This window comes from Apis mellifera, linkage group LG7, assembly GCF_003254395.2.
Source record: "Apis mellifera strain DH4 linkage group LG7, Amel_HAv3.1, whole genome shotgun sequence".
Classification (NCBI taxonomy): Eukaryota; Metazoa; Arthropoda; class Insecta; order Hymenoptera; family Apidae; genus Apis; species Apis mellifera.
This window is the reverse complement of record NC_037644.1, coordinates 2,352,325-2,378,952: the sequence shown is the minus strand read 5'-3', so window position 1 is coordinate 2,378,952 and position 26,628 is coordinate 2,352,325. Positions and strand designations below refer to the sequence as shown.

General features: G+C 29.2%; 2 protein-coding genes and 1 long non-coding RNA gene across 16 annotated transcripts in view; 1 reads left to right on the top strand and 2 right to left on the bottom strand.

Moving 5' to 3' along the window:
• The window catches only part of LOC411229 (venom dipeptidyl peptidase 4-like), a 239,919-nt gene extending 226,186 nt beyond the window's left edge, over positions 1-13,733 (bottom strand). The window contains exons 1-2 of one of the 5 annotated variants that reach the window (XM_006559829.3): positions 12,637-13,733; positions 10,984-11,129 (exon numbers count right to left, since the gene is read on the bottom strand). In XM_006559829.3, the coding sequence (XP_006559892.1) occupies positions 10,984-11,010 (27 nt within the window). In that variant the 5' untranslated portion in view covers positions 11,011-11,129; positions 12,637-13,733. Of the gene's footprint in view, positions 1-10,983; positions 11,218-12,636 lie in introns of all 5 variants that reach the window. The other 4 variants (XM_006559827.3, XM_006559828.3, XM_026441677.1 and 1 more) reach the window with 4 other exon arrangements.
• On the top strand, positions 72-10,862 carry LOC100577781. 5 transcript variants are annotated; one of them, XR_408537.3, is made up of 7 exons: positions 72-427; positions 3,972-4,582; positions 4,926-6,182; positions 6,306-6,864; positions 6,957-7,232; positions 8,669-9,086; positions 10,415-10,862. It is a non-coding gene; the product is annotated as an uncharacterized LOC100577781 (long non-coding RNA). The 5 variants fall into 5 exon arrangements; XR_408535.3 differs by lacking the exon at positions 10,415-10,862 and having other exon boundaries at positions 4,926-5,871; positions 5,942-6,182; positions 8,669-10,285; XR_001703632.2 differs by lacking the exon at positions 10,415-10,862 and having other exon boundaries at positions 6,306-6,613; positions 6,703-6,864; positions 8,669-10,285.
• A 4,029-nt stretch (positions 13,734-17,762) lies between the features above and the next one.
• LOC408949 (serine/threonine-protein phosphatase 2A 56 kDa regulatory subunit gamma isoform) lies at positions 17,763-26,434 on the bottom strand. 6 transcript variants are annotated; one of them, XM_026441678.1, is made up of 10 exons: positions 25,857-25,872; positions 25,234-25,296; positions 23,305-23,437; positions 22,679-22,853; positions 19,879-20,081; positions 19,393-19,787; positions 18,970-19,303; positions 18,675-18,893; positions 18,381-18,608; positions 17,763-18,312 (listed from the first exon to the last, which is right to left on the bottom strand). In XM_026441678.1, the coding sequence occupies exons 5-10, from the start codon at positions 19,945-19,947 to the stop codon at positions 18,163-18,165; spliced, it is 1,395 nt and encodes a 464-aa protein (XP_026297463.1). In that variant the 5' UTR covers positions 19,948-20,081; positions 22,679-22,853; positions 23,305-23,437; positions 25,234-25,296; positions 25,857-25,872; the 3' UTR covers positions 17,763-18,162. The 6 variants fall into 6 exon arrangements, with proteins under 6 accessions (XP_026297463.1, XP_006559896.1, XP_016768484.1 ...); XM_006559833.3 differs by lacking the exon at positions 25,857-25,872 and adding an exon at positions 25,433-25,610; XM_016912995.2 differs by lacking the exons at positions 23,305-23,437; positions 25,857-25,872 and adding an exon at positions 26,416-26,434.
• Between the last annotated feature and the right edge of the window lie 194 nt (positions 26,435-26,628).

The following is a 26,628-nucleotide window of genomic DNA, read 5'->3' as shown; positions in this document are numbered from 1 at the left end:
GGTAATATTCGGCTGTATTCGGCTTACTTCGGCCAAATCGTCGCGCTTGGATCCCGTAGAAAGGAGAAGTTTCACCATGTGCAACATGTCACTGCACTAGTAGAATCTTGTCGATTTTCTCCCTGTGAATTTTCATCGGTTATACGAAATCGTAGTCCGTAGAATGGGCATTGCAATCAATTCCGGTTGAACGTTTCATGGATCATTGTTCCATTTCGCAACGAGTACGTTTGTCCATGCGGTTACATGCATTGTTGTTACATTTCTGCCAATAGAAGAAGCCTGTTTTCATGAAGTAGATATCGAATACGCACAAAACAATATGGTGACAATGTGGTGAAATAAATACTGGCAAAACGCGCAATTAAAATGTATAATGAAACGTTAAATTGCGTGAGAATTGCAGTTCTAGTAAATGAGCTACATCGTAAGTAGAATTTTAATTTTGAACGTAGATTAAAGAAATATGTGAATATCCTTCCTATTAGGAAAAAAGTGTAGCCATGTTGTAATTTTCTCTTTGAAAAGCAACGTGAAGTAAAAACAATAAATCTCATTGTGAATATGATCTTTATAAAAAAATTAAAATTACATTTTAATTTTATGCAAGTGGGCACGATTTACTCGAACGTCTCGGTTTTAATTTTACGATCTTATCACGTTGCAACTGTCTAAGAGGATAAATTCTGTTGCGTAATTAATATTCTAGAGCAATTCAGACAGCTGTTTACTCTTTTCTTACTTAAACTTTTTCATCTCGAGAATAAGAATTTAAATATAAGATAACAGAATTACTCTATCAGACGTTTCGCAATGTACGTATAAACTTTGTACCATTTACGTTCACATCGACAAAACGGTTGACTCGAAAACGCAGTTTTACGAATCAACATGACGCGCTTTTCTCTTTCTACATTTGATATATCGCGCATATATCAATGCGAAAAATTCGCAATGCACGCGCAGTCAAGTATTTTTCGCTACGAGACATTTTATCACTACGACACCTCTTTTTGAGAAAATTACGCATGCAAATGGCGAAAAAAAAAATATAAAAAAGAGAACTAGAAACCTTTCAGTAACTTATGGAAATATTTCTATAGACTAGAAAAAAAGAGTGAAAAGTGCTACATGATTGCCACTTTTCAACGTTTCACAGAAATAAATGTTTCAAACGAAATTCATACGATTTACAATGTGACTCTGGTTACAACAAAATTGTTGTTGCTTTCATCGTAATGGATGTGTTCAAAAATTTTGCGAATGACAGCGTTTTTATCGATAAATTTAGCAACTATTAACAATTGCTTCCACGCAAACTATACTTATAAATTTTATACACGTATACATATTATATATTCAGCTTTTTTGAAAGTATTCGTTAAAGCTAACGTTTCACAATTGCAAAATTCTGTATGCATATTATTAAAAAATAATCAATTGTGAAACCTTCGTCGAAATATATCGCAAGATGCTTCAAGATGTACTTTTATTTATTTTTTTCATAACTTCAACTTTAATAAAAGAGAAAATGGTGTTGTTGCATTATTGTTCAATAATTATGCAAGAAGTTTTAATTAAAATTCTTTGAACATATTCCCGAAACAAAATTATTATAAAAGATACAAAGTTTTCAAAAGTTGGTAACATTGTTGCACGTGTTATTTGAAATCAATAATTTTTTCTCTTTTCAAATAAATAAAATACGAGTTTTGTAATCGAATCGAATCGAGATGAAATGAAGCGAAATAAAAAGGAATCGTGCGGGAAGAATGTTTTTGCAGAGGCAAATATATTTTTACAAGTCGAAGCCTCATAAAAACCTCATTTGTGAAATCGAATAAATCGAATCATCGATACATCGATTGGTTTCTCTTCGAAATCGTCTTAAACATTGCAAGATAGAAATTATCTTCTATATTTAAACGTTGACTCCGTCATTAAAATTAATTTAACGCAACAATTTTTTTCAAACATTCGTTAGTTAGAATTCATTAATTAACTTTTTTTTCATATTTATTTCTCGTCCCTTTTCCGTGCTATTGCTAATTAAACAAGTTATCGACGTTAAAAATTTTCAACAAGAACGAAACGAGAGAATGCATACTCGCAACCGTGTCCGAAGCATAGAAAATACTCGAATAGCTTTTCGTTTGATTTTATTCATCCCGATTTCCAACCGCGCCATAGTTACGAATACCGCTTCTGTGTGTACGAATATTCAACGAAAGAATAATTTTCCTTCCAACCTGATTCAACATAATTTTTTTCTACAATCATGAATCTACGCTTCCGATGAAAAATATTACGGATAGGTATAAAAATCGATCGATTAGTTGCAACGAATGAAATTTTATACGCGAACGGAAAAGCCGTAAAATTTTAACTGGGCTTTTTATTTGAATTTCAAATTTGAACTTTCGAAGTTGAGTTGTTTTTTTTTTTATCCAAATTTTAAATTTAATCACTTTTAAAAATTAAACGTTCGAATTTTTTTTTTTTTTGTAAATCTGATTCGACAAAGGCAAGTAGTATAGTATAAAATGATTTTTTAATTAAAAATCTTTTTAAAAACGGACCAACTCTATATATATGCCGCATGGTAGATGGTAGATTGATTTTGATCGCGAGATTGTTTATGCTAAATTGCTTCTATTCGCGGCGGATTACAGTATTCAGCTGCTTCAAGTTTGTTGTCCCGTTTCAATTTCATTCGTTTACACTCGAATCGTTCAATCATGTTATCATCTCGATTCGATCCGATTTTATGCAAACGAGTTTCTACGCGACAATTCAACTGAATCGAACTCGATCGATAAAGAAGGATCGAGATCGGAATACTATTTTGCCAACAGCGAAATATAGGAAAAGAAACTCTTAATTTCCACTTGAATGGATAAATAGCGAGAGTAATCAATTCGAATCTCGAGACAAAATATTTTTTTTATCGAACGAGAAACCTTGAAAACTAAAAGAAAAAGGGAATATGGATCGAACATGATTCACCAACACGATTCTACGAAGTAAAGTTATTAAAAAAATCGGAGGAATATTTCCATCTTACATTGAGTTATGAAATTGTTCAACGATTTTTAAACGAATAATCACATTTGATAATCTGTTTAAAATCCCTTTTTTCATTCAAGGGTCGCCAATTACTTACAAGATTAATTTCCAACCAAGTTCGCCGCAGATATTATGAGATTAAGTCGCCTTTTTAAGTCATGTTGCAAGCAGAAAGCCATTTTTCTTCTACGAATCTCTTAACCGAGCAAAAAAAAAAGAAGAAGTAGAAACTAGAACCTGCTAAAATAAAATTTTCTCCAAGCTTGGAGACGACAATACGATTTCAAATCGCGGTTCATTTTCGCGCTTCTACGCCATCATTTAATCCCTGATATCGCGCGAACTACTACTCGAGAGCTTCGCCATTGACGTCCACGTCTGCGTATAGCTCGATAGCTTCTCCTTTGCGATCCAATTCCTTTCTTCCCCTTTCTTTTCCAAACTCGGCCGTTCCAGTTACCACCCGTTTCACTTTCACGGAAAGTTTTTTTATTACGTTCAAATTGCCCGATTGCTCTGCGAGAAGTTAAACGAAGGCCCCCCCGAGTTTTATGATGCGGCTTCCTCGAAAAACGCTGACTCCGTTTCTAAATCTTTGAATTGGGCAATGTGTATCGTGAACGCAGCGAACCCGACTACGGTTATAACTTTAAACGAGGGAAAGAAAAGAGATGGGAAGATATTTCTAATTTCGCGAAAATTTTGTCGATCTTTTTATCGTGGAAGAAAAGAGGAGATAAATTCATTGTAGATTTCTGGAAATGAAAATCTTTTCTATAAGATTTATATATATATAATAATCTAAGAAAGATTTCAGGAGAATAAAAAAATTTATTTAACTTTTTTGGAAATATCTCTGAATTCGTTATAAATAATTTTAATTTATCATAAATCATCAATTTTAGGTTTCATCGATCGTTTACAATTCTTTGTAGAAAGCAGAAGAATCATAAAAGGAGTGGCCAGAATTTTCTTGGTTGATAAAATAGGAAAATATTACAAATTCTTTCAATCGCGAGAGAGACGAGAGAAACGGCTGAGAAACGCGAAGAAATGAAAAGAATAATCGTGCGAAAGAACGTCAGAGAAATAATACGTGATTAAAATGGCGGAGAGAATATTACGCGGTTGGATAACGTATGATGACAAGATGGTGCAAAGGATAAAATTGTCAAAAAAAGAAAAAGAAACGAAGAATAAAAGATTCATTTCAAAGAAAAGAGAAGAAGATAATCCAAACACGTTGGAACATACACGCGCCAGTCAAGAATATGAAGAATATAAATAAGAGATATAAATAATCAAGTATCAGCGAGTCGCGTATAACTTTATTTCATTCCTTTCTTCTTTATCTCGTATTGACTCTCGTATTGTGAATTGGATATAGAATTAGGTCAGTTATACAAAGGACGAGCGCAAATATATTTTTTACCCATCGGTTTCCAATATTATACGAATCAATTTAAAGCTAAAATAATCGTCCCTTCATCATCCATATGATTACCATGCTCATCTCGTGAGTAAATTTTTCTCTTTACGATTGTTTTTTCTTTACACAAATTTTCTTTTACATTTTCTATTTAATTTGATTAAAAAATATCTTAAAAAAGAAGATTATCGATTAAATTAATATTCAATAAAAGTTGAACTATATATAGTTCCAATTTATCACATTTGTAAATTTCAAGAAACTTAAAAGAAGAAAATAACTGATGATGATAAAATAAATAAAAGACAATAAATACAGTTTCATTTATATATATATATATATTTCAAAAATAAAGATAAGATAAGAAAACAAATTTTATATTAAACTTCATCGCCAGAAATATAATAATAACGACTACTTCATTCCGTAGATCCTTATCAACATACCTCGCTCGCTTCTTTTTTCCTGTCGGATAGTCGTTCGTACAGGAATTGCTTGTTATTCCAACAACAAAAGTGATTCGACCGGATTATTACAAGAAAGTGTAGCAAATGCTTATAATTCGATGAAATGCATCGAATAACTCGGGATTACATTGTGGTTGGACAGAGATCATCGAGGAGAGGACGAAGCCACGTAGTGGACGAGAGAAGGAACGAGGTCGCGACGCGTTGGCGAGAAGAAAACAGCTGGATCGCCATTCGTTTTCGCGGTTATTGTAGCAGACCCGGTTCGCAATATACATACACTTTGTTATCGATGTGTGTATACGTGTAAGCGTGTACCTACGAATTCCTTCCGGAGCCATGCTCGTTCCACTAAATACGCGAGATCCAATTTGGACGAGTCCCAAAATTCGAAGAAATAGTAGCACGCGTATATGACCGTATATATATATAACGTGTACATGTGCATACAGAGTGGTGTCTCTATTCAATATCGAGTTAACCTTAAAAATAAGATTTTAAAAAAAATATCTCGTATTAAAGGATTTTAAATTTGAAGATTATTGAATTAAATGAATTTTATAATCTTTAAATAAATAATAATTTATGTATAATATGAGATAAGTAAGAAGATTACTCTGGTAGATATGCACAAGCACGTGGAATTTTATGTACATTCGAGGCATTCAATTTGAACCAAAAACTTTCCAGCAAATGTTATTGGTACCTTCGACTTCATCCTCTATTACTTCTATAGTTCTACTTTGTAATTGCCTTTGATGAGATTTGCCTCCCGTGAAATCTCTTTTTCGAGACAAAGCATTCGTTCTCGAACTCATTAGATCCAATACAAAGACGAGATTATTGTATCTAACAAGTGTAAATGTTTCTGTTAATCGTCCTCTAACTGGAAATTCACTATTCAACCTGGTATTTCAATTATTTTACCGATAAGACGATCCCGTAAGAGTAGAATGTATCTCTTTTCAACTCGATCCAGGTCTCGACTAAAACCAGATACATAGGCAAGCAACAAGAGTCAACTCGTGAAACTACACAAGACGTTAAACTCGAGGAAGATGAAAGTACGAAGTCTGCTTGTGACGCGAGTTAACTTCGAACGCTCGAAACGACGAGATTTCAACTCGGTCGGTTGATGACAGCTTTGTTACCGACTGTACCATACCGGTTCCATCGTACACGTGCAAAAACATTCGGTACTTGCCTCCTTGCGAAGAATGGTACATCGCCGAAAATCAAGCTGAAGAGAAATTCATAAAATATATCTCCCTCGAGCTTTTTTACAAATTACAAAAGTCAAAGACATTGCTTTAGTAAGTACTTATCATTGATATATATTTCAGATACGAAACAGTTACAAGATGAAGGAAATAAAAGATTCGAGGAAAAACTGGGAAAGAAATAATCTAACCAAATATTCCAATATAACGTGAGAACAAACATAAGTGGAATAACTTGGAAGTTAAGATAAACAGAATTTATAATGGAAATTTCTTTTCATAATCGGTTCAAGTTTTACGAAACTCCCTACGTATTTTAATTCTTGATCCTGGAACGGGTTATGGTTAACCCGGTTGCTGTTGAATTAACCAGAAAATAAGACGAAACATCGAAATTTCGCAAGTTTTTAAATTATAATTCTTATTGAGTAGTGTGTAGCAATTAACGTTTCTATTCTTCTAATATTTCTTTTTCAATTAAATTATCTTTAATATTCTTTAATTATTTTTTTTAAAATAGAAGAAAAAAATAGAAACAACTAAAATTAACTTTTTATTTATCTTTTAAATATTGTATATAATAATGAATTGTACAAATTAAAATGAATTTGAAGTCGAAATACAAACTTAAATGGATTATTAAATAAAAATAAGTTAATACTTATTCTCAAAAAGCATTCTGGTAAGTGATTTTTTTCTAGTATTAAATTATTCCTTATTTATAGTTTTAAAGCTAGTTACAAAACTAAAAAAATATTTTTTAAATTTTCCAAGGTTTCTATGCTTCGAATATTTCTAAAAAACAAGATTAGAGGAGAAGTGATGAACAATGGAAACAATGAACAAACAATTATTTCCAAAATGAATTGAGAAAGAGTTAAAATTCTCAGTTCAGCAGACCACTGGAAATTAGCTAACTTTTCCCACGGTTTCTCTTCAGGATAAACTAATTTCGAGCACCAGAAACGAATCGCTGTTCATCATAATGCGAACTCTGCGACATTCACCAGTCGAAACACGAATCCGGACGGTCTGTCCAGCTGTTTAACGGTAAACAAGCCGATTTAGCCTGACCCAACCTATCCTACAAATCCTTATTAGAGCGACACTTGGCTAATTGCGTACTAGTTCTATTGTGCAAGAGAGCACACACTGCGAAGTGCTCTCGAACTGTTACGAGGTTTAGATAAAGCGATAATGAATGGCTCGGAATACTGTTTGTCCCCTAATGAAAACTCCTGTTGTTGGAAAACTGGGCCGTAACGTTCCCTCATAATTATAATTACGTGTTTCCAGGTTCGTTTTAAGTTTCGAGAATCGGTGTCTGTGCTCATTTTTAATTAATCCGAAAAATGAATTCACGGTATCATTAATCATTTCGTTCCCTCAGCATTCATTCCTTAGCATTACAGTTACATTCTTTGTCTTCTTAGTGAAACGTGAATTCTTAAGATTCTAAGGATAGAATGTAGAAATTCTTAGAATTTCCCTGTTGTTGTATTTTATATTTAATGAATATTTATTATTTTTTTGAATTAATACGTATTAATATAAAAATATATTAAACTCATGTTTCCAACAGATACTAATTTACAATACACTGATCTCATGTTTTCGCCATGAAGTTTCCCACGTTACATTTATAGTTCAAGAGCATTTATATTGAAATGATGCATACATATGTGCACATATTAAACGTGTTCATAAATATATGTATATGTATGAATATATAAATATGAGTACATGTGTTAATATATTCATAAAATATCTTTAAAGGGCTAATTTTAAAAATCAAAATAAATGTAAAAGTTATGACATATAAAAGCATCACTTAAAGCTTGTTTATTAAATTATAAGCAATTAAAAATTCTGTTAAATGAAAAGAGTATATAAACAGTTTTATTTAATATTACATAATTCCGTGTTTATACGATGGACAAATAAATTGCTTAAAAAAATTGCTAACTTAAATAAGCTTTAAATGACGTTATTATGTACTGATTTTTGCGTTTGTTTTAGCATTTAACACTTTGGATATACGCATTTACTATCAATTATGTCCGTATGTCATCAATTTTCACGTCGACAAGTGTGTTTTATAATTTAACTCTATCTTATGTCATCTCAAACTGTCGTTCTTTGATTTTTATTTTTATTTGATGCTTTTCCTTCATTTTCGTTTCTTTCTTTGCTTATTGTTCCCTTAATTCCACAAATTTCTTTTTTACCAAAATTGCAATTGCATTTTTTATCCTTGTAAATTCCCCCTTTGGAAACCTTTTCTCGTTTCTATCTTATATTACTGCAATATCTATTGCACTATTTTTACATAACATTTTTTACTTTCCAACACTTTTTTGATGCCCTTTGTTTTATTTTTCTCTTATATTCTTCTTCCTTGAAAAATTACTAATTTTTCCTCCAATATCACATTTTATTCCCTGCATTGTGGAAATTTTTCTAATTCCAATTCTATCATCCCAAAGGTGCATACAAGCATACCAGCATACCAAGCTATTTGCCCGTGAAACATTATTTTCCACCAATGATGAACACAGAAATTGGAACTGGAAGAGAATCCTCAGAAACATCTACAATGGTTTAGATAGTCGCCAGAAACGATTTTGGAGAAAGTGACCACTAGTGACCACTAGACTAGCCACAAAGTCCACATGCTGTCGACAAGAAGTAGTCGGACTCAAGGGACAATTGGTGGCGTAAGCCAACTTCCAAAACTTCAATACTCGTAAAAACGGAAAACGTAGAAACAAAATTCAACTTTTGGGAAAAATACAGATTATTTCGAGAATGATGCGAGCAACATTTAGATTAAAATGTGGATTTTAAATGGATACACATGAAATATAGGAAATTTTAGTAAAAGAATTAATAATAATTCACATGGTACATATTGATTTTATAAATCAGAAGTATAGATTGATTTTATAGATTACACTAAAATGTGGTTAAAAATTGATTCAAGTGGAAACATTGAAGGATATCGTCAAAGGAATACAATACAAATGATCAAAATTTAAATGTTTAAAAATTAAGCTTTAATTTCATTCAATATTACATATTGAAAACAAATGAAATATTATACCTGGCTTTAGCATTATTTACAATATTTTTTACATTATTCATTTAATTAATTCATTTATTGAAAAGTACATTAAAAATATCTTAACCTTGATTCGATACATGTTAAAAACAAACAAAAACTCTATACATTGTAATACATCACAGAAATCACAGGTTATTTTTCTATTAAATAATAATTGTTTATTTGTAATTTGATTCGTAACTTTTCCGATTAAATCTTTTAAAATATTGCTTAATATAATAACACAAATGCAAAGAATACGTTATACAAAAAAAAGAATGTAGTGATTCACCAAGTTTAAGCAGCCTTCTTGAATGAATAATAAATGAGCGAGGGAAAAATGTTAATGACCCAAACTCGATTCTCCTGTTAAACTCAAGAGAATCCATTAGTAATTGTAACAATTCTAAATTCTAAAGAAAGAAAGAAGATGTTACTGAATAAAATAAAACACAAAGAAACAAAGAAGAGGAATCCGATAAATCACTAATTCTTTGATGTTTAAAAAATTCAATGAAGTAGTATCTCAAGGTTATCCGGCCTTTAATCTATCAGATAAGAGAAAAATCCGAGATGATCGGTATCCAGATAAACGAGTACCCACGTTGGAGAATTACTAAAGTCATTTTCTCAATTTAATAACGCCATAAGTTCAGGGTAAAAGTGTGTATAACGATCTGTGTAATATCATTGAAATTGTTAAGAGACACTTCGGCCTTCCGTTTAAAACCGTTCATCCTCGTCCAAGATTAAAGCACCACCCTCCACCCTCTATAAATTCTTAAATGAAAACGCTGGCTCCCGTTATCGTGCAATAAGCGCGACATTATTTTTTTTCTTTTTTTTTAACTTGGTTAATTGAAACATTGAAATGATACAAATTGTAAAAAAGTCACTATTTTTTAATTATCTCTCCTTACGTTAAATAAAATTTGTTTGTTTATTAACGTTAAGTCTGAAATCAAGTATTTGTGAATAAAATAACAATCATAAATTAAAATATTTAAAAATATTACAATTAATTTCACAAATAAAATTATGAATTATTCATTATACTTGAACTTATTATTATTATTATTTATAAATAGAAATTGATAAAATTTAATTAAATTAAATTCCTTGTTTACAGGATAACAATAGTTGTTAATTCCATGATAAATGAAACACGGTTCTTTTTAATTATTCAATTTGAATCTTTTCAAAGTATGAGGGGAAAAGATCGTACGAGGAAAGCTTTTAAAACCAGAGACTTTAAGGGAAAAGAAAAGATGTACAGGAGATCCAGATAGGAAGGCTAAGGAAACGAGAATTCACTGATAAGGAGACACAGAGGACTAAGGAGAGATTCAGAGGGAGAAACACTGTGAAGTGAAAAAAGTAGATAGATAGACAAAAGAAGAAAGAAATGTATAAAAGGGAAAAATTGAAAGAAGGAGAAGACTTTCAGAATCTATAAGCGAGAAAACTTGGTGAAGGAATGATGCGTGGAAAGAAAAAAATTTCTCTAAAAATCTGTAAATAAAGATAAAAAAAAAAAAAGGATAATGCACGAAGAAAGGGAAAAAAAATTGAGAAAACAGGAAATTAAACGTAGAATAATATAATATAAAAAAATAAAAGGCGGAGAAAATAAATAATTTCATAAATTGTCATAATTTAACTCTATCTTGCGTAAAGTGAAAATTATCTTTTACTCACGCTTATGTTAGGTCCGCCTTCCGTCATCGTTGCCGTGTTTCTCTTATGTTTCTCTTACTGATAGAAGCACACTCACTTTTTTTCTTGCACATTGCAGTTCACACTTTCGTTTTTGTTTTCACTTTCCTACTTTTCTCTCATTTCCTCTAATTATCGAACAACCCGTGTTAATAACTTCTTCGAGAATGGTACTGGCTTTGCTTGATAAAATTCTCGAATATCACGAAGAACGAACTTCACGAGAATCATTTATATAATCAAATTATCGATCGATTAAAATTTATTCGATTATTATTATCATTTATGATTATTATTATTGTTATAACAAATGTTTAATCATAGAAAGTCGAATTACTTCTTTATTTTTACAAAAAATTTAATATAATTTTTTCGATAATAAATATTCTCTGCAACTGTACAAAATTATTTTTTACGAGCTTGGTTAGATTTGATTTTCTTCTCTAAACTGCTTATCATAAATTTTCGCCTGCCTAGAGAATTATTTTAAAGGAAGGAAAGTTGGGTGAAATATAATAAAATATAATTTGAAATAAATTACTTCGATCGCGGAACTTTTGAATCATTTTTTTTTTTTTTTGAGGCGTATATTTCTTCGTGCATCCTTTAAACTCTGAAATAATTTTTTGAGGATTTAACGCAGATGTAAAAATTATTTACGTTAAAATTTCAATATTTTTAAACAAATATTTGTCTTGATTCTTTAAAAAAAAAAAAATTGATGTTATGCTGCATATTTCCATTTTCTATTTCTATTTCGTATCTTTATTTTATATTTCAATTTCGCTTGATCAAATTTTATATTGTTAAAAAAAAATTTTCATATAGATTACATATCTCGCGATTTTTTTTATTTAAAGTACTATCTTCATCCTTTTCTCTGCATATTTTTTTATTTTTTTTATATAGTAGATTAAATTACAATATTTTCAATCCCTAATTGTAATTCTATGTAATTTTCAGACAAATCGAATTATATTGGCAACGATGAAAATGAAATTCTCGTCAAATTTTAACAATTTTTAGGTGTTAAAAATAATTTGTTTAATAATTCGTTACGATGATAATATATAATGATAGATGAAAGTTATAAAACGCTTATATTTTCAACTTTTATCAAAAATATCATTCAGATAAATTTCTTTGTTTCTTTTATCTATAATTGGAAACGATAAAATGAAGATTAATCATTTTCGAAATCAATTCATTATTTCTTAATTTTCTTTCAAATTTTTCCTTTGAAAATCCTTTGTATCTATATATTACTTAAATTTGTTTGAGTCTCTGAAAAAAATATTAAGAAAATAAGCAGATTAAAAATAAATTCAAAATATTCATAGGATGAATTCACAAAGTATTATATATAAGTATCTATTTATTCGATTGTTTTAAAATATTTGATGAAATATTAGTTTTTTAAAAAATAAATTTATTAATTATTTGTTTAGAGATGGTAAAAAGAAGAATGGACATGTAAGCGCGGGAACATGAATATAACAAAAAGAAAAAATATTAATTCGAGAAATTTTTATGCAAGGAATAATTTATGGCATATACAATCGCTTTGTATTATCAATGTCTTTGAAATATCGCGGAAGATAGCGAATTTCTACAATCTTCGATAAATTTGAATACCTACGCATGCATATTATTGTGATTCAATTTTTCTTCCAAAAAATATTCTTTATATTTCATACAATGTGTACCATTCTCGTAGAATTCACAACTTCACTGAAGATAATATACGTATAAACATTCCTCGATATCACACTTTCTCCATCACATGACTTATTTTAATTCTACTCGTGACAAGCTCATTATTCGCTTTCACAATAAACTTTGAATGATGAAAAATCAAGAAACAATTTGAACTGCACACGTATCATCCACCAAATATTAAGCTTCGAAAATCCACTCATTCTATACCCTAATATACAACTGATTCAACGTACAGTATCGATAATAATCGAATACTGAATAAAATCGAAAATTCTATCGATGCGATTCCATCACCATGATTCGTTTATCGATGATTTTGCGAACGATATACATCCGTGTCTACGATCGATAAACGTCGATTACTCGATTACTCGAAAATTTTATTTCATAGAAAAACTGATCACATAAACAAAAATAACACAATAGACCGCCCCGATTTATAAACAAAAGACCATCCACCTTCGACGGTCGGCGGCGTACTAATAACGGATAGCCACGGACCGCGGTGAGTCTGCCTTACCGGCGCAAGCGTCTCTTCGAAGGAAGCGCAGATCACTAATACCAATACAACGCCACCACGGGGATAGTACAGAACACAAACATACATCGATTGTATAGATACCTGTTGAATGCTGGGAGTCACTGACACGTTGGCGGTCAACTAGATCGAAAAGACGATGAAACTGGTATGAAGTATTAATAATCCTCTATAATCTGACGATTTTCTCAATCGAGTTTACTCTTTTATTAAAACTTCTCGTCGACTTTCTTTCTCGTCGAAATAATTTATAGGATATTTTAACAATGTTATGGACAAAATAAAAAACAATGTGTTAGAAAGGAAAAATTGTAAAAATCATTTATAAAGAGAGAAACAAGAATGCGTAAAGTTGATATATTTTAATTATGATCAAAAATAAATAAGAAGTAAACATTTTATAATCGTGTTTTCTAAAATTTTAAGAATCAAATAAGAATAAAATAACGGAGAACTTGTAAAACTGAAATTAAACATGAATACTTGTATTTTATTTCTTCTCATATATTTTCTCAAAGCTCTTTTGTTAATTTTATTAGCATACGTTGTATTTTAAAGAATATTCTGCCATAAAAAATTAAATTGACAGTTAGAATTGTCTATATCATGAACACAGCTTAAGATCATGCAATTATTCTCGATAAAAAAAAATATAAAATTACAGTAATCTTATTATTAATGCAATCACAAGTTCAAGACACTATATAACTGTAATTTATAATATTTACACTAATGGCAAATGTTTTATATCTAATCTAAACAGATTACTAAACAATCCAATTTTATAACTGCCTTTATAATATGATGAATATGACTTTTGATAAATAAAAATAATTTGGGATCTTGAAGGATTTAATAAAAATTAAAAGATATTTTTTTGTTTCATTATAATGATTTATTTATTATAAAATTATGCTTCCAACAAATTGTAAAGGAATATATGCATGCATGGAATCGAATCGACCGGACGAAGCGATCATTAAAAAAATTTTGTAATTGATTGAACATTGATACACAGTTCTGTATATGTCCCATCCATTCTGTACACGTAGATTTATATCTCTAAGTTCGAAGCAAGTCACTGTACATATGAATATTTTCTTTATTATTACCATTTTTTGCTTTTATCTTTTTTTTCTTTTTTTTTTTTTTTTTTTTATTGAATAACTCTTAAATTCGTAAAACTTTATGTAAGGAAGAACAAAGATGTTTTTTAGAGATTCAAAAAGCTGCCTAATAATAATTTCTCCTTTTCTATTACAGGATATCCTCGCTCTTCCTTACATAAATTAAATCGTTCATCGCATATGTTATATCTTTCTACCTACAAAATACTCGATTGTTGGCTGACTTTCTTATCATAAAAAACGTATAAAACATTGCTGAAAATGAATCTTTAAACTCACTCGAGGTAACCCATACACAGAGTTACAAAGAACAACCTACATCGAATGAAATCAAATTTCATTTTCCCCTCTTTTCTTTCTTTTTCTTCGTTTTTTTTTTTTGTTTTTTTCTTTTTGTTCTTTTTTTTGTTTGTTTGTTTGTTTGTTTGTTTATATCATTAAGCTTGTATGCGCAATACGAAAGCGGAAGTCGGAAAAAGTCGATAATACTCAACCAACGATGAGCCAGTAACAGTCTTCTGAAAAATTTAAGCACAAGAAACTCGAATGATCTTCTTCTGATTCTACAATGAAATCTGTAAATTTTAAAGATGTATCTTAAATGATATAAGTGAAAGAATAGATGCAATAAGAGACGGAACTTGAAAACATGCATTATCGGAGAGACACGTCTCTCGAACATTATTATCTACTTTTTTCTTTTTTTTTTTTTTCCTTTTTTTTTCTTTTTTTTTTTTTTTTTTTTTTTTTATAGATTGACTTCAACGATTGAAAAATACAATGTAATCCCGATAATCCATATTAGAGTCCATATTAGATAATCCATACAAAGATATGAAAATTAAAGAAAAAAAAAAATAAAAACTATATGCACAATTGCATCAGTAAATGCAATTTAATTACTTATTTTTTTTTTTTTTTTTAATTAGGTATATTACTGAAAAATGTAAACCTATTTCATATGATGAAAAGTTTTTACTAAAAATATTTTTATTAATTATAAATATATGTTGCGTAAAATACAGTGTTTTTTTTTTAATAAAAATCGATGATCCAAACAAATTCGCACGAATTTTACGAGGTTCATCGAGATTACACTGCACTTGATTAATAAAAAATCGACAAGAATACTCATATTGTTTAAATGGTTTCCATAACAAAAACAGCCATTCTCCTTCTGAAGGGATGATTAAATAGTAAATAATTCTTTTTTTTTTTTTTTTTTTCTTCTTTTATATTTATCTCATTTGGTTTTAATTTTTTAGTTTAATAATAAGTGCTAACCGTATCTTTCAACAAGTTCATCCCTTACAATGTTTAAACATAACAGTCTGCCAGCAGCGCAAAGACAAAAGATAGATATTTCGCTTGGATCGCTCTTTTTGTCTCTTTTGTTTAAATTTCAATTATTTATTATGGAAACGGAATCTCCATAAACTCCGATAAACAGGAGTAACATGAGGAAATATAGCGAAAACGCCTAAGTAAAATTGATGAGGGCACATTTGATCAAATCAACCAACAGGTGTTCACACGCAATTTTAATTTCCCGCTCGCGCTCCAATTCTTTCAATCTCTCCTCGATTCTTTCAACATTTCGAACATCCTTCGTTTTTTCTTTTCTTTTCTTTTCTTTTCTTTTTTTTTCCCCTTGTTTTTCTTCGCCAGCAAAAAACTATAGTATACAATGTTGCTCTTTTTTTTTTTTTCCTTTTTCTTTTTCTCTTGAACCATGAAACTGACAGTGCAACAACACAACATTTTTGTAAGCGTTCTTGAAAAAATTCGATAATGCGATAATTACACCATTTGGTAACGTCACATATATAACTCGTTGCTTATTATTTCTTTTCTCTTTTTTTTCTTTTTCTCCTTTTGTTTAACGATTTCTTAATTATAGGCCTCTGGCAGAGGCGATTCTTGCGAATGCGTTCCACAGGCATCTAGGCACGACAGATATATAAAAGTAGTACGTTCAGGAATTTTTAGATTTATGACAATCCATTATTCTAAAATAGTGCTATCACGTTCATCTAAACTCTAAAACGACTTTTCACTTCTTTTTGCAATTTTTTCTTTTGTTTTTTTTTTTCTTTTTTTTTTTTTCCTTTTTTTTTTTCCTTTTTTTTCTTTTTTTCTTTTTCCTTTTCTTGGCGCTAATTACGAGCTGATAGCGTTTGAAGCAACTTGAACATATATCACTTGTTTATTATTAAATATCTGTCGTTTTCGCATCAGTGGAAATCTCGCCCAGAAGAGTAAACGCCTCAAACTTCGTACTAAAATTTGTTTTCTTTTTTTTTTTTTTTATTGTTATTATTATTACAACATCAAGCACGCGGCCATTCTTTTTTGACTTCTTTCGAATTCGTATAAAATTTTTTTTGTTTATTTAGAGTACAGGATATATATATATATATATATACTGTGAGTGAACAATAATTTATCATTCGAAGAGAGATTTTGAAATAAAAAAAAACTTGAAAAAAAAAAAAAAAGAAAAAAAATATTGTGCAAAAAGTACTCTCAAAATTTATTAAGTAACGTAAAAAAAAAAATTCCTAACCTTTTGCCAATTGCAATATATTGATATATTGCTTAAATAATACCTATATATTTTTGAATAAACATATTTATTTTAATTAGAAAACTTTGAAAAAAAATAACCTCTTCCATATATTTTATAAATGCAAGAAGTTTTTTTTTTTTTTTCATTTAAAAACATAATATAAAAATATAAATAAATAATATATAATACAAACAAGTAATTAATTTCAATTCTTCTAAATAAAATGCCAAAATTATTCCCAGAATCAAGTGATAAATTTTTATTCACTCATGGCAATATATCCTATGCAAATGGTGTTCGATAAATCATAAATTTCTATATAATATGAAGAAAATCCCCTGCCAAAAGCAAGACAATCTCTTTTATTGAATTCAATCTTTAAAGATAAATTATCTGAGATTTAAATTCAAGACTTTGCGTATCAATTTAAACGATAAACAATCTTTTATACATGGAATATAGATAATTTGAAAAATGTAAAGGTTTTTAAAAATTTACGAATATGAAAAGATTGTCTTATTGTCAGCAATAGATTTCTCCATATACAAGAAATCTACAATTTATAAAATATCTGTATGTATATATGTATGTGTGTGTGTGTGTGTATGGGCGCGCGCACGCGCGTGTGTATATATATATATATGTATGTATATATGTACACACTTAGGACCCTTATTCTCTAGGTTTCTTTTACATCTCATGATTTTAATTTCTTTGATAGCGAGTATGTAATATTTTCATAATTCTCGCGACATCTTATGTAAATTATAACTCAAAGAGTATATAGGAAGTTATCAGCATTCTTTTCTTTTTTTTTATAGATTACTACGGACATGGATACATCTTCCGAATGTGCTGGGTGCAGTGAGAGAAAGCTTTTTTTTTCTTTTTCTTTTTTTTTTTTTTTCCATTTATCGAGATACGAAGAAAAAATAATATTAGAATATATATATATATATATATATATATATATATATCTCGATAATACTGATACAAGACGAAGGGTAGGGAAGATTGGATTACGACATTGTTGACTTCTCTATCTAACGATATCAAACTCTGTTGCAGGGCGGTTTTCGTCGAATGTGATGATCAGATTCGATTTAGATTCGACTCATCGCTGTTTTTAGTTTCTCTCTTCGAAAAAGCTAACTCCCAAAATCACTGCAGCAAAAGAGAGGATACATGGGAAGAGATTGCGGTAGAGACTAGCAATTATTAGGATCCGGTGGCGTAACGAGATATTCGTCTGCACGTTTGTGATCAGATAATGCCCGCATTGTATACGTGTCTTGGGGTAAATCGCTTTTCCTCCGTAAAAGTGGCTTTGTTTTGTTAGAGTTCGTCATTTTTTTTGCCTACGACGAAAAGAAAATTTATTTTAGACTTGTTGAAAAACAGAGAGAAAAAGATCGATTTGCCATACCTCATTTGCTTTCGCCTCTATTTTTTCCAATGTAAGCGGTGTCTGATCAGTATCACCATCTTCATCGGGCGGAGGGCTGTCCAATTGTTGTTGCGATATTGTGCCAATTGTTGTATTCGTAATACCTTTTATAGTCGCGTTGTAATTTGGATGTCGCATTGCCAGAGCTTCAACGCGCATCCACGCTTCATCTCTGTCTTTCATAAGTTTTCTTTCTCTTTGTCGATCCTACAAACATTTTCAATGAATATTACATTCTTATCCTGTTTTATAATAAATGAACAAAGAGCATACCTGATAATACTGTTGAGTACACTCGTCGAATACTTTCTGATTCATCTCCATAAAAAGCTTTAATGCATTATAGATTAAACCATGGATAGTTTTGTTCCAATGATTTCGGGAATTTCTATAGAATGCTGGATACATAATTGGTAGAATGACTGAATAATTATCCGATATAAGTGACATTATGTATTCGTTGTTCCAGTAATACAAAGCTCTTTCAGCGACCTGAAAAAGAAACAAAATATGTAAGTAATTTTAAGTCTGTATAAACATCGATGTGAAAAATAAAAATATTGCATACCTGAAAGTGCGGAGATGATACACATTTCGCTAATTGTCTAAACAACGGATCCATAACTTTTTGGAATTCCGCAGGTTCGATCACGTCAAGAATTTCTTCGAGTTCGTTTAAAAACATTACCTCCTTCGGGGAATGTGTTTTTGGCCAAAATTTCAACAGACTTCTAATAACAGGTTCGGTTAACGACGGATCTTTCTCCAAAAATTGAACCACGCAATACGCCAATTGGGGATGATACACAGAGAGCGATTTAGCTTTATGTAAAGGTAAAAGCACCTTCAATAGAAATACTTTATGTTCCTCTTTTAACGGTAATGCAAATCCATTGATTATACTAAAAAAAAAAAAAAAGAACAATGAATTTATTTTATTATGATAAAATATAATAAAACAAATATTGTGTAATGAACAGTTGAAAATTACCTTCCCAAAATCTCGAGAAGTTCAGCAATACCATTATGATGCTCGGTTTCGTATATAAATCGATAAAAAACATTATTTATTTGCTTTCTAATATACGCTCTGAGCCCCAAAAATTTCCCATAAATTCTATGAAGCGTTGTTTTTAAAAAATCTCTTTCACGTGGATCTTCCGAATCAAATAACTCTAAAAGTTGCAGTACAAACTTTTGATCTATGTAACGTCTAGCGATAGAAGGTTGAAAATCCTGAGATTCAAGCAATCGTAAGAAAAATTCATAAACTAGCTGTAAATGAGGCCAGGCCGCTTCTAATGTTGGCTCATCCTCTTCCGGATCAAATTCAGCTCCGTTTGGATTTGACGATGGAGGAAGAGTGCGAAAAAGATTCACTGCGAACTGAAAAATTTCGAATTAGAAAAATAATCATACGTAATATATCTATTGTATCTGCAATCTCAATGACTAACGCGTTAAATAGTTCACTTACCATATTCACTGCCTCAGGATATATCGCTTCCGTAATCACATTTTTGTTCTTGGTGACATATTCGACCATTTCGTTCAAAGCGGTACGCTTTACCTCTTTCCATTTTAAATCCGAAAGGGGATCGGACTCGAAATCGAACAGCACGCAACATTGACGTAATTTCTGGATGAAAAGTTCTTCCCTTTCGTTTCCTTGTTGCGTTTCTAGAATAAAAAGAAAATTAAAAAATATCTAAGAAATTTAATCAATATTTGTATAAACAAAAAGCTCGTTTTCTAAAATAAACTTCTTGAAATACTTTGCATCAATGATTGCAAATATAAAATATATTCATATGAATTTCATGTTTTCTTTCACGGATAAATATGCACACACGTACGCACATCCTATTATACATATGTATGTATATACTCGAATAATATTATGAATTTCTTGGATTTTTTTTTTTTTCTATGATACTTCTATTTCTTTTTCTTTTTTAATAAACAAACCATGCACACATTAAATGAATACACATGCACACAATTCGTAGTTATTCTCTCCCGTATGTTCTTTTTTTCTTTTTATCATACATCTCTTTCTCTCATACTTTTACTACCGTAAACTTTCTCTCATAGCATTCCTTTTCCTCTCACATTCTTGCATAGATTTCCATTTTTTCTTTCTTCCATATTTCTTTTTCTTGTACATTTTTTTCCAATACTTTTATGAATCTCTATCATACTCTTTATTTATTTTCAATCATCATGCCTGTCTTGTTTTTTGTTCATTTTCTTTTTTATTAATAATCTTTAATGAACTGTTTACATCTCTCTCTCTCTCTCTTTCTCTCTGCGCGCGCGTTCTCTCTTTCTCTCTCACTCTCGCTCTCTCTCTCTTTTACATCTCAACTCATTTCATACAACCTAGGTTTTTCTACTGTTCTCAATAAATATTTATACATATCCTCCTTATTTTTCTCTAAATATATACTCATCATTCATCATCTATTTGATAATTACGAGAATCGAAACAAGAAGCAAACTTCAGAGGTTTCATTACCGATTAATAGGGGTCGTAATGGTTGATAATGCGAAGTGAAGTTGGTTAAGTAAGGTTTATTCGATTCTCGAGATAGAGCAGTAGCCAAGGCAAGTCCCTGGTGGAAGCTTGGACTTTTTGGTAGGCCACCAGTTGAAAAAGGAATATATCCATCCACATGAACCATTTTATTATTCAACAATCTACGTTTTTGATATCTATCACCGGAATTTATCTTCTTTTTCCGGTCCGTTCACGGTAAATTACATTCCTATACGCACCGGTTTCCTTGTTCACATAACAATCTGTTGCTTCGACGTAACTGACTGTTCTTTCGAGTAAGAACCGGGCATATATCTGTATGATATAAATGCACAAAGATTTCCGAACGTTTCGTTACTCAATTACTTGATCTTAAGTAGATATAAAAAAAAATCAAAAGAAACAAGTTACAAATTCGGATAAAGAAAATATATTGCTGATACTAAAGGCCGTTTGAACGAGAAAGGACTGTTTACGTTAAAAAAGTAGGAATCGCAAATGCTTCACGTGCGCATGCGTGAACCACCGCGCCTTACAATCGATACGTTCTGACGTAGCTGCTTTCGCAATCCTATGTGACCGGGATTAAAAAAACAAAAGTAATTAATTAATTCTCTTTTAGAATTATGTATGTGACGATACATAATATCAATTCAATTTATAAATTTAAAAACAGAGTGATTTTTTAAAATTGATAAAAAAAATATACTATAATATTTAATAAAATAATGTATTAAAAAATTAAAATTTTCGTAAAAAATAAAGCGATATACTACAATGATATTATTTTTATAAACGAATTAAATTTAATATTATGGAATATTAATTATTAAAATAACATTCAAAGTCATTTGAGATGTAATAACTAAGTGTAATCTTTGTAGATCTTTCGATACATCAATCACTTACTTATTATTACTTATAAACCAATTTTTTATAGATTTCTATTATTCTAGTGAAAATCTTAATTTGATTAATAGCAGAAAAAAATTTTATTTTTTAATTATTTATATTATATTATTCAATACTACATTTATTATTTTACTTTTTTTTTCTATAAAATATTTTTTTAAATATTTCACAATTCTAATTATCAATTAAAATATAAATGAACAAATTATATATTTGAAATTTTTAATTATAATATTAGCAATATTAGCTATTATGACTTTAATAAACATTAATAATATATTTTTCTTTTATTAAAATATTTTTCTTTTTATTTTTTATTTTTTTCATTTTAAGATACATTTAAAATACATCTTTAAATATTGAAAATGAAATGAAAATTATTCAAAATGATTAAATGCACTATATTTTAAATTATATAAAGTAATGCTAGCTATATTTCGGTTCACTCATTGAATGCATTATAATTTATTACTATTGTTTCCGTTTTTTGTAATTTGTTATACTAATAAATCATTCGATATTTTATACAACAATCATTGAGAAGAAAATTATGATTCGCTTTTAAAAATAGAAATAATAAATCTTGATAAATTTATCACGGATAAAACTCTTTTTATAATTACATTAATAATTATTATGAAAAAAAATAAAATAAATAAATAATATTTTTACAATTTATTCAGAATAAATTATTTTTCTTTATATTTAACAATTCTAATTATTCTAATTATTTTTAATTCTAACTATAACCAATGCATTATTATTTATTTATATTACTCTAATTATATAATTTTTTATGAAATTTTCGAAAAATATAACGACTTACCAGATAGAAGCGGCAACTTTTGAAGTTCGCGATTTTTCGATATGTTAAATCTTGAGCTACTTTGTCGTTTATCTTTCTTTATTATAGGACCTCCAGGTTGATATTTAATTTTATTAATCAACGTTGGGGGTGGTGGTGCAGTAGTTACCGGTGGTCCTCCTGCTACCTTATTCGTCTATGAAATAAGAGAAACAATAAAAATAATAAAAATTTTATAAAAATAAAAATTAAATATAAACAAATTGATATAATATGTTGCTTTACATATGCATAACATTGCATATGTAAAGCAATAATTAAATAATTTATTGTTAAAAGAGAAACTTCCATATTTAAATAGAATAATATTATATATGTAATCTAACCATATATATTCAACAATGGAACAACATTAAATAAAAATATGTATCTAAATAGAACAATTTTATTTGTTTTAATGGATCACATAATTTTTATAATATGTTTATCAAAGAATATTATACTCTTTGAACTATACAAAAATAAATTAATTAGAAAATACTTTATTTATATAAAATTCCATTAAATGTCATGATATAATTCAAAATTGATGAATGAAGATTGTTTCTTAAAAGCAAATGTATGTCTTTATATGTAATCTTCATTACATTTAATACAATTGTTCCAACGTAGCATTAATGCCTGGCTTCCTCGAAAGAAGTTTTGTGGTTGATCTTGAAACCATTTATGCACTATTGGTCTTGACTCTTCATCTGAGCTGATGTCCATTTAGAGTATCCTCTAGTGGCCAAAAAAGATGACAATTACTTGTGAATGAGTTTTGGACAATTATATATATAGTATATAGTAACACTTTTATTAATATGTTGTATTTATTAATGTAAAATAAAAAAATTGACAAAGATGCAAGAATGATTTCAACACCAATCACAAAACTTCTTCTTGAGGAACCTAGTTGATGATGTAGTCCTTGAGGAAGTGTATCTCATAATAATTATATATAAATATTCCCTCTTGGCTGTGTAAAATGAATTTTAACTTTTCTTATTTCTACAATTGCGGTCTGTTAATATGTTACATTAATTTTTCTCCTATTAAATATTTTTGTGATTGATTGAATATTCTTGAAAATACATGCATATAATTTTGATAGTTACTACCTCAAAACTTACAAGTTTTTGATTGATTTTTTAATAATTATTACCTTATTAGACAAAAACAAGTAAACATTTGATAAGATAAATTAAAAAAATGCTTTAAAGTATGAAAATTCAATAAAAATTTATGTATCAATTCATACATATATATAGAATATTAATTAATATGTATAAATAATATTATTTAAATAATAAATATTATTAATCATGAAATAATAATAATAATTGCGATTTATTTAAATATAGATATGTCTATGTTAAATTTATAAATCATAAATAAAATAATTATTCGTATTTTATATAAAACTAAATAATAATTAAATGATTGTAAATCTTTTTATTATCAATCACCAATCAATAATTAAATAATACAGCATAATATATAATTTCTTCAGTGAACTGTTATATTATACTATTACATAAATATCTTATTTTAATAATATTTTATTACATTTATTATTTTATTAATTGATTATTCATATAAATTAAACTTATCATTATTAATCATCAATTTTATATATCATATTGTTCATTTAATTAATTAAAATTAATTATATAAGCTTTTTAACGAATCGAAAAAATAAAAATCATAATATATAATATATATATATACATATAAGATGCATATAAAAAAATTAAATATATCAATCAATGTATATGATGAAAATTATTTATATATTATTCTACAAATTGTAAGCAACATATTAATTTTAGTAATTAATAAATATTTTTCTGTGCATATATAATTGCACATTAATACCATTCTTGGATTTCATATCGTAAATAATTATATTCCACACATATTATACATAAATCGCGATTGAAAAGAAAGTTGGAAAATAATTATAATTTTGATTATTTTTTTAATCACATATCATTTTAATAAGAAAATCTAAATATGTCCTATATAACAAAAATAATAAGAAACAAAGACTAAAAAAATATCGGTTATTTCGTAATACATCTTTCGTTTATATCGTTTTCTATTTATCAACTAAGTCCATACACAAGCGCCACCTGTGTCGAGCAACATTTTTTCATTGATAACTTTAAATTCATTTTAGAAACATTAATCATAGAATATAAACTTAATTAAAAAATACTGAAAAATTATATCACAGAGAAATATATATTTAAAATACACACATGTACATGACTTTGAAAAGAAAAACATTTCAGGTAGCACAGTGTCGAAGATGGATACTAGATCACTTTCAAAGAATAACTGTTAAATAAAATCTTTTCTCTAAAGAAATGACACAACGTCAACATTTGATAACTTTAACGAATTGAATACATGACATATATAAATATAGAAAGGAAAATCTATAATAGGAGAAACTGATGATGACAGAAGTCGATTCGTAATGAATCGAGTCACATCAATAAGAAGGACATAGAAGGACGATATAACCTCACCTCGTCATTCGTCTCAACATCCTTGCCATTCTTTCCTTTGTCCTTCCCGATCTTCGTCGTATCCTGGAACAAAACAAGTAAATTGCACCGCTTATATTAGCGTACAATGCCACGACAGCACAATTCACATTCAAGACGCGGTTGCTCGACAAACTCGCACTTGCGATGTCACAACGGAAACGAGAATTAGTTGAAGTACCATTGTTAGGTTCTTCAAAACGTTTGCTTGAGAAAATGTACCAACGAAATGGATATCAAGAAATCAGAATCACGCTACACCCTTTGGTGTCTCGGCTACCGGGGTTGTTTCCCCGTACTCTCTTTACTCTCCCTTCTTTCTTTTCTCTCCTATCCCTATCCCTGTCATTGTCACCCTCTCTTTTTCCATCTCTCTCTGTCTGTCTGTCTGTCTGTCTCTGTCTTTCTGTCTTTCTCACTCACTCGCTTGCTTACTCGCTCTCGCTCTTTCATGCATATATATATTTTCTTTCCTTCTCTGAAATGCGCGCGTGCCCGCGATCTTTCCTCGTCAAAGGAACTCTGTTTTCACGTATACGAGTACCGATCGCATAAGAGACGTACATGATTAGAGACAGGAGCGATATGCAACATAATGAACGCACCTTTTCTTTTTTTGACTGCCGACTCGACATATTATCGATCGCAAATTAATGCTACGCGTGATCGAGTTGAATGCAAGTTAGCACACTTCGAAAACACGTAGTAACACATCGATTAGCGGCAACCGAACCGACACGAGACACTCATTCGCGGCGGCCATTGGCTATGCTTAACCATTGTACTTTCAGCCGGCGATTCGCGCCACTCACTGAGAATGCTGAGTTTCGACTTTTCCCTAGCTTAAAGTGCTTCAGAAACTTCTTCTTATATGCTCCTTTTATATCATGAAAAATATTGTTTTTTATTCAAGTTCCATGTATATTGCTATGTACAAATGAAATATTATGATTACAATACATTAATATTATAGAAATCTGATAATTTTTAATGCATTTATATTTTATTCTGCGATACTACAGGTTATAGTATTATTAATATATATTCAATTGAATCATTATTAAAAATTATAATTTGAAAGAATTTGAATAACTTTATTTATTAGAAAAATAATAAATTTTAATAAATAAAGTTATGGAAAAATAAATATTTAAACTGTCTTACCTAAAAAAATATAAAATTGTTGTTCAAAGTGTCAAATCCAATATTACATTGTACTGTTTTAAATGCATTCAAAACGATATACATGAAGTTAGTTAATATTTATAAACATAAAAGTGATATTTCAAAACTTTGTTTATGATCAATTTTGAATAAAAAAATTCTATCAATTACTTAATATTACTGAAATTTCTTTGTTTGTATCTATTTATTAAA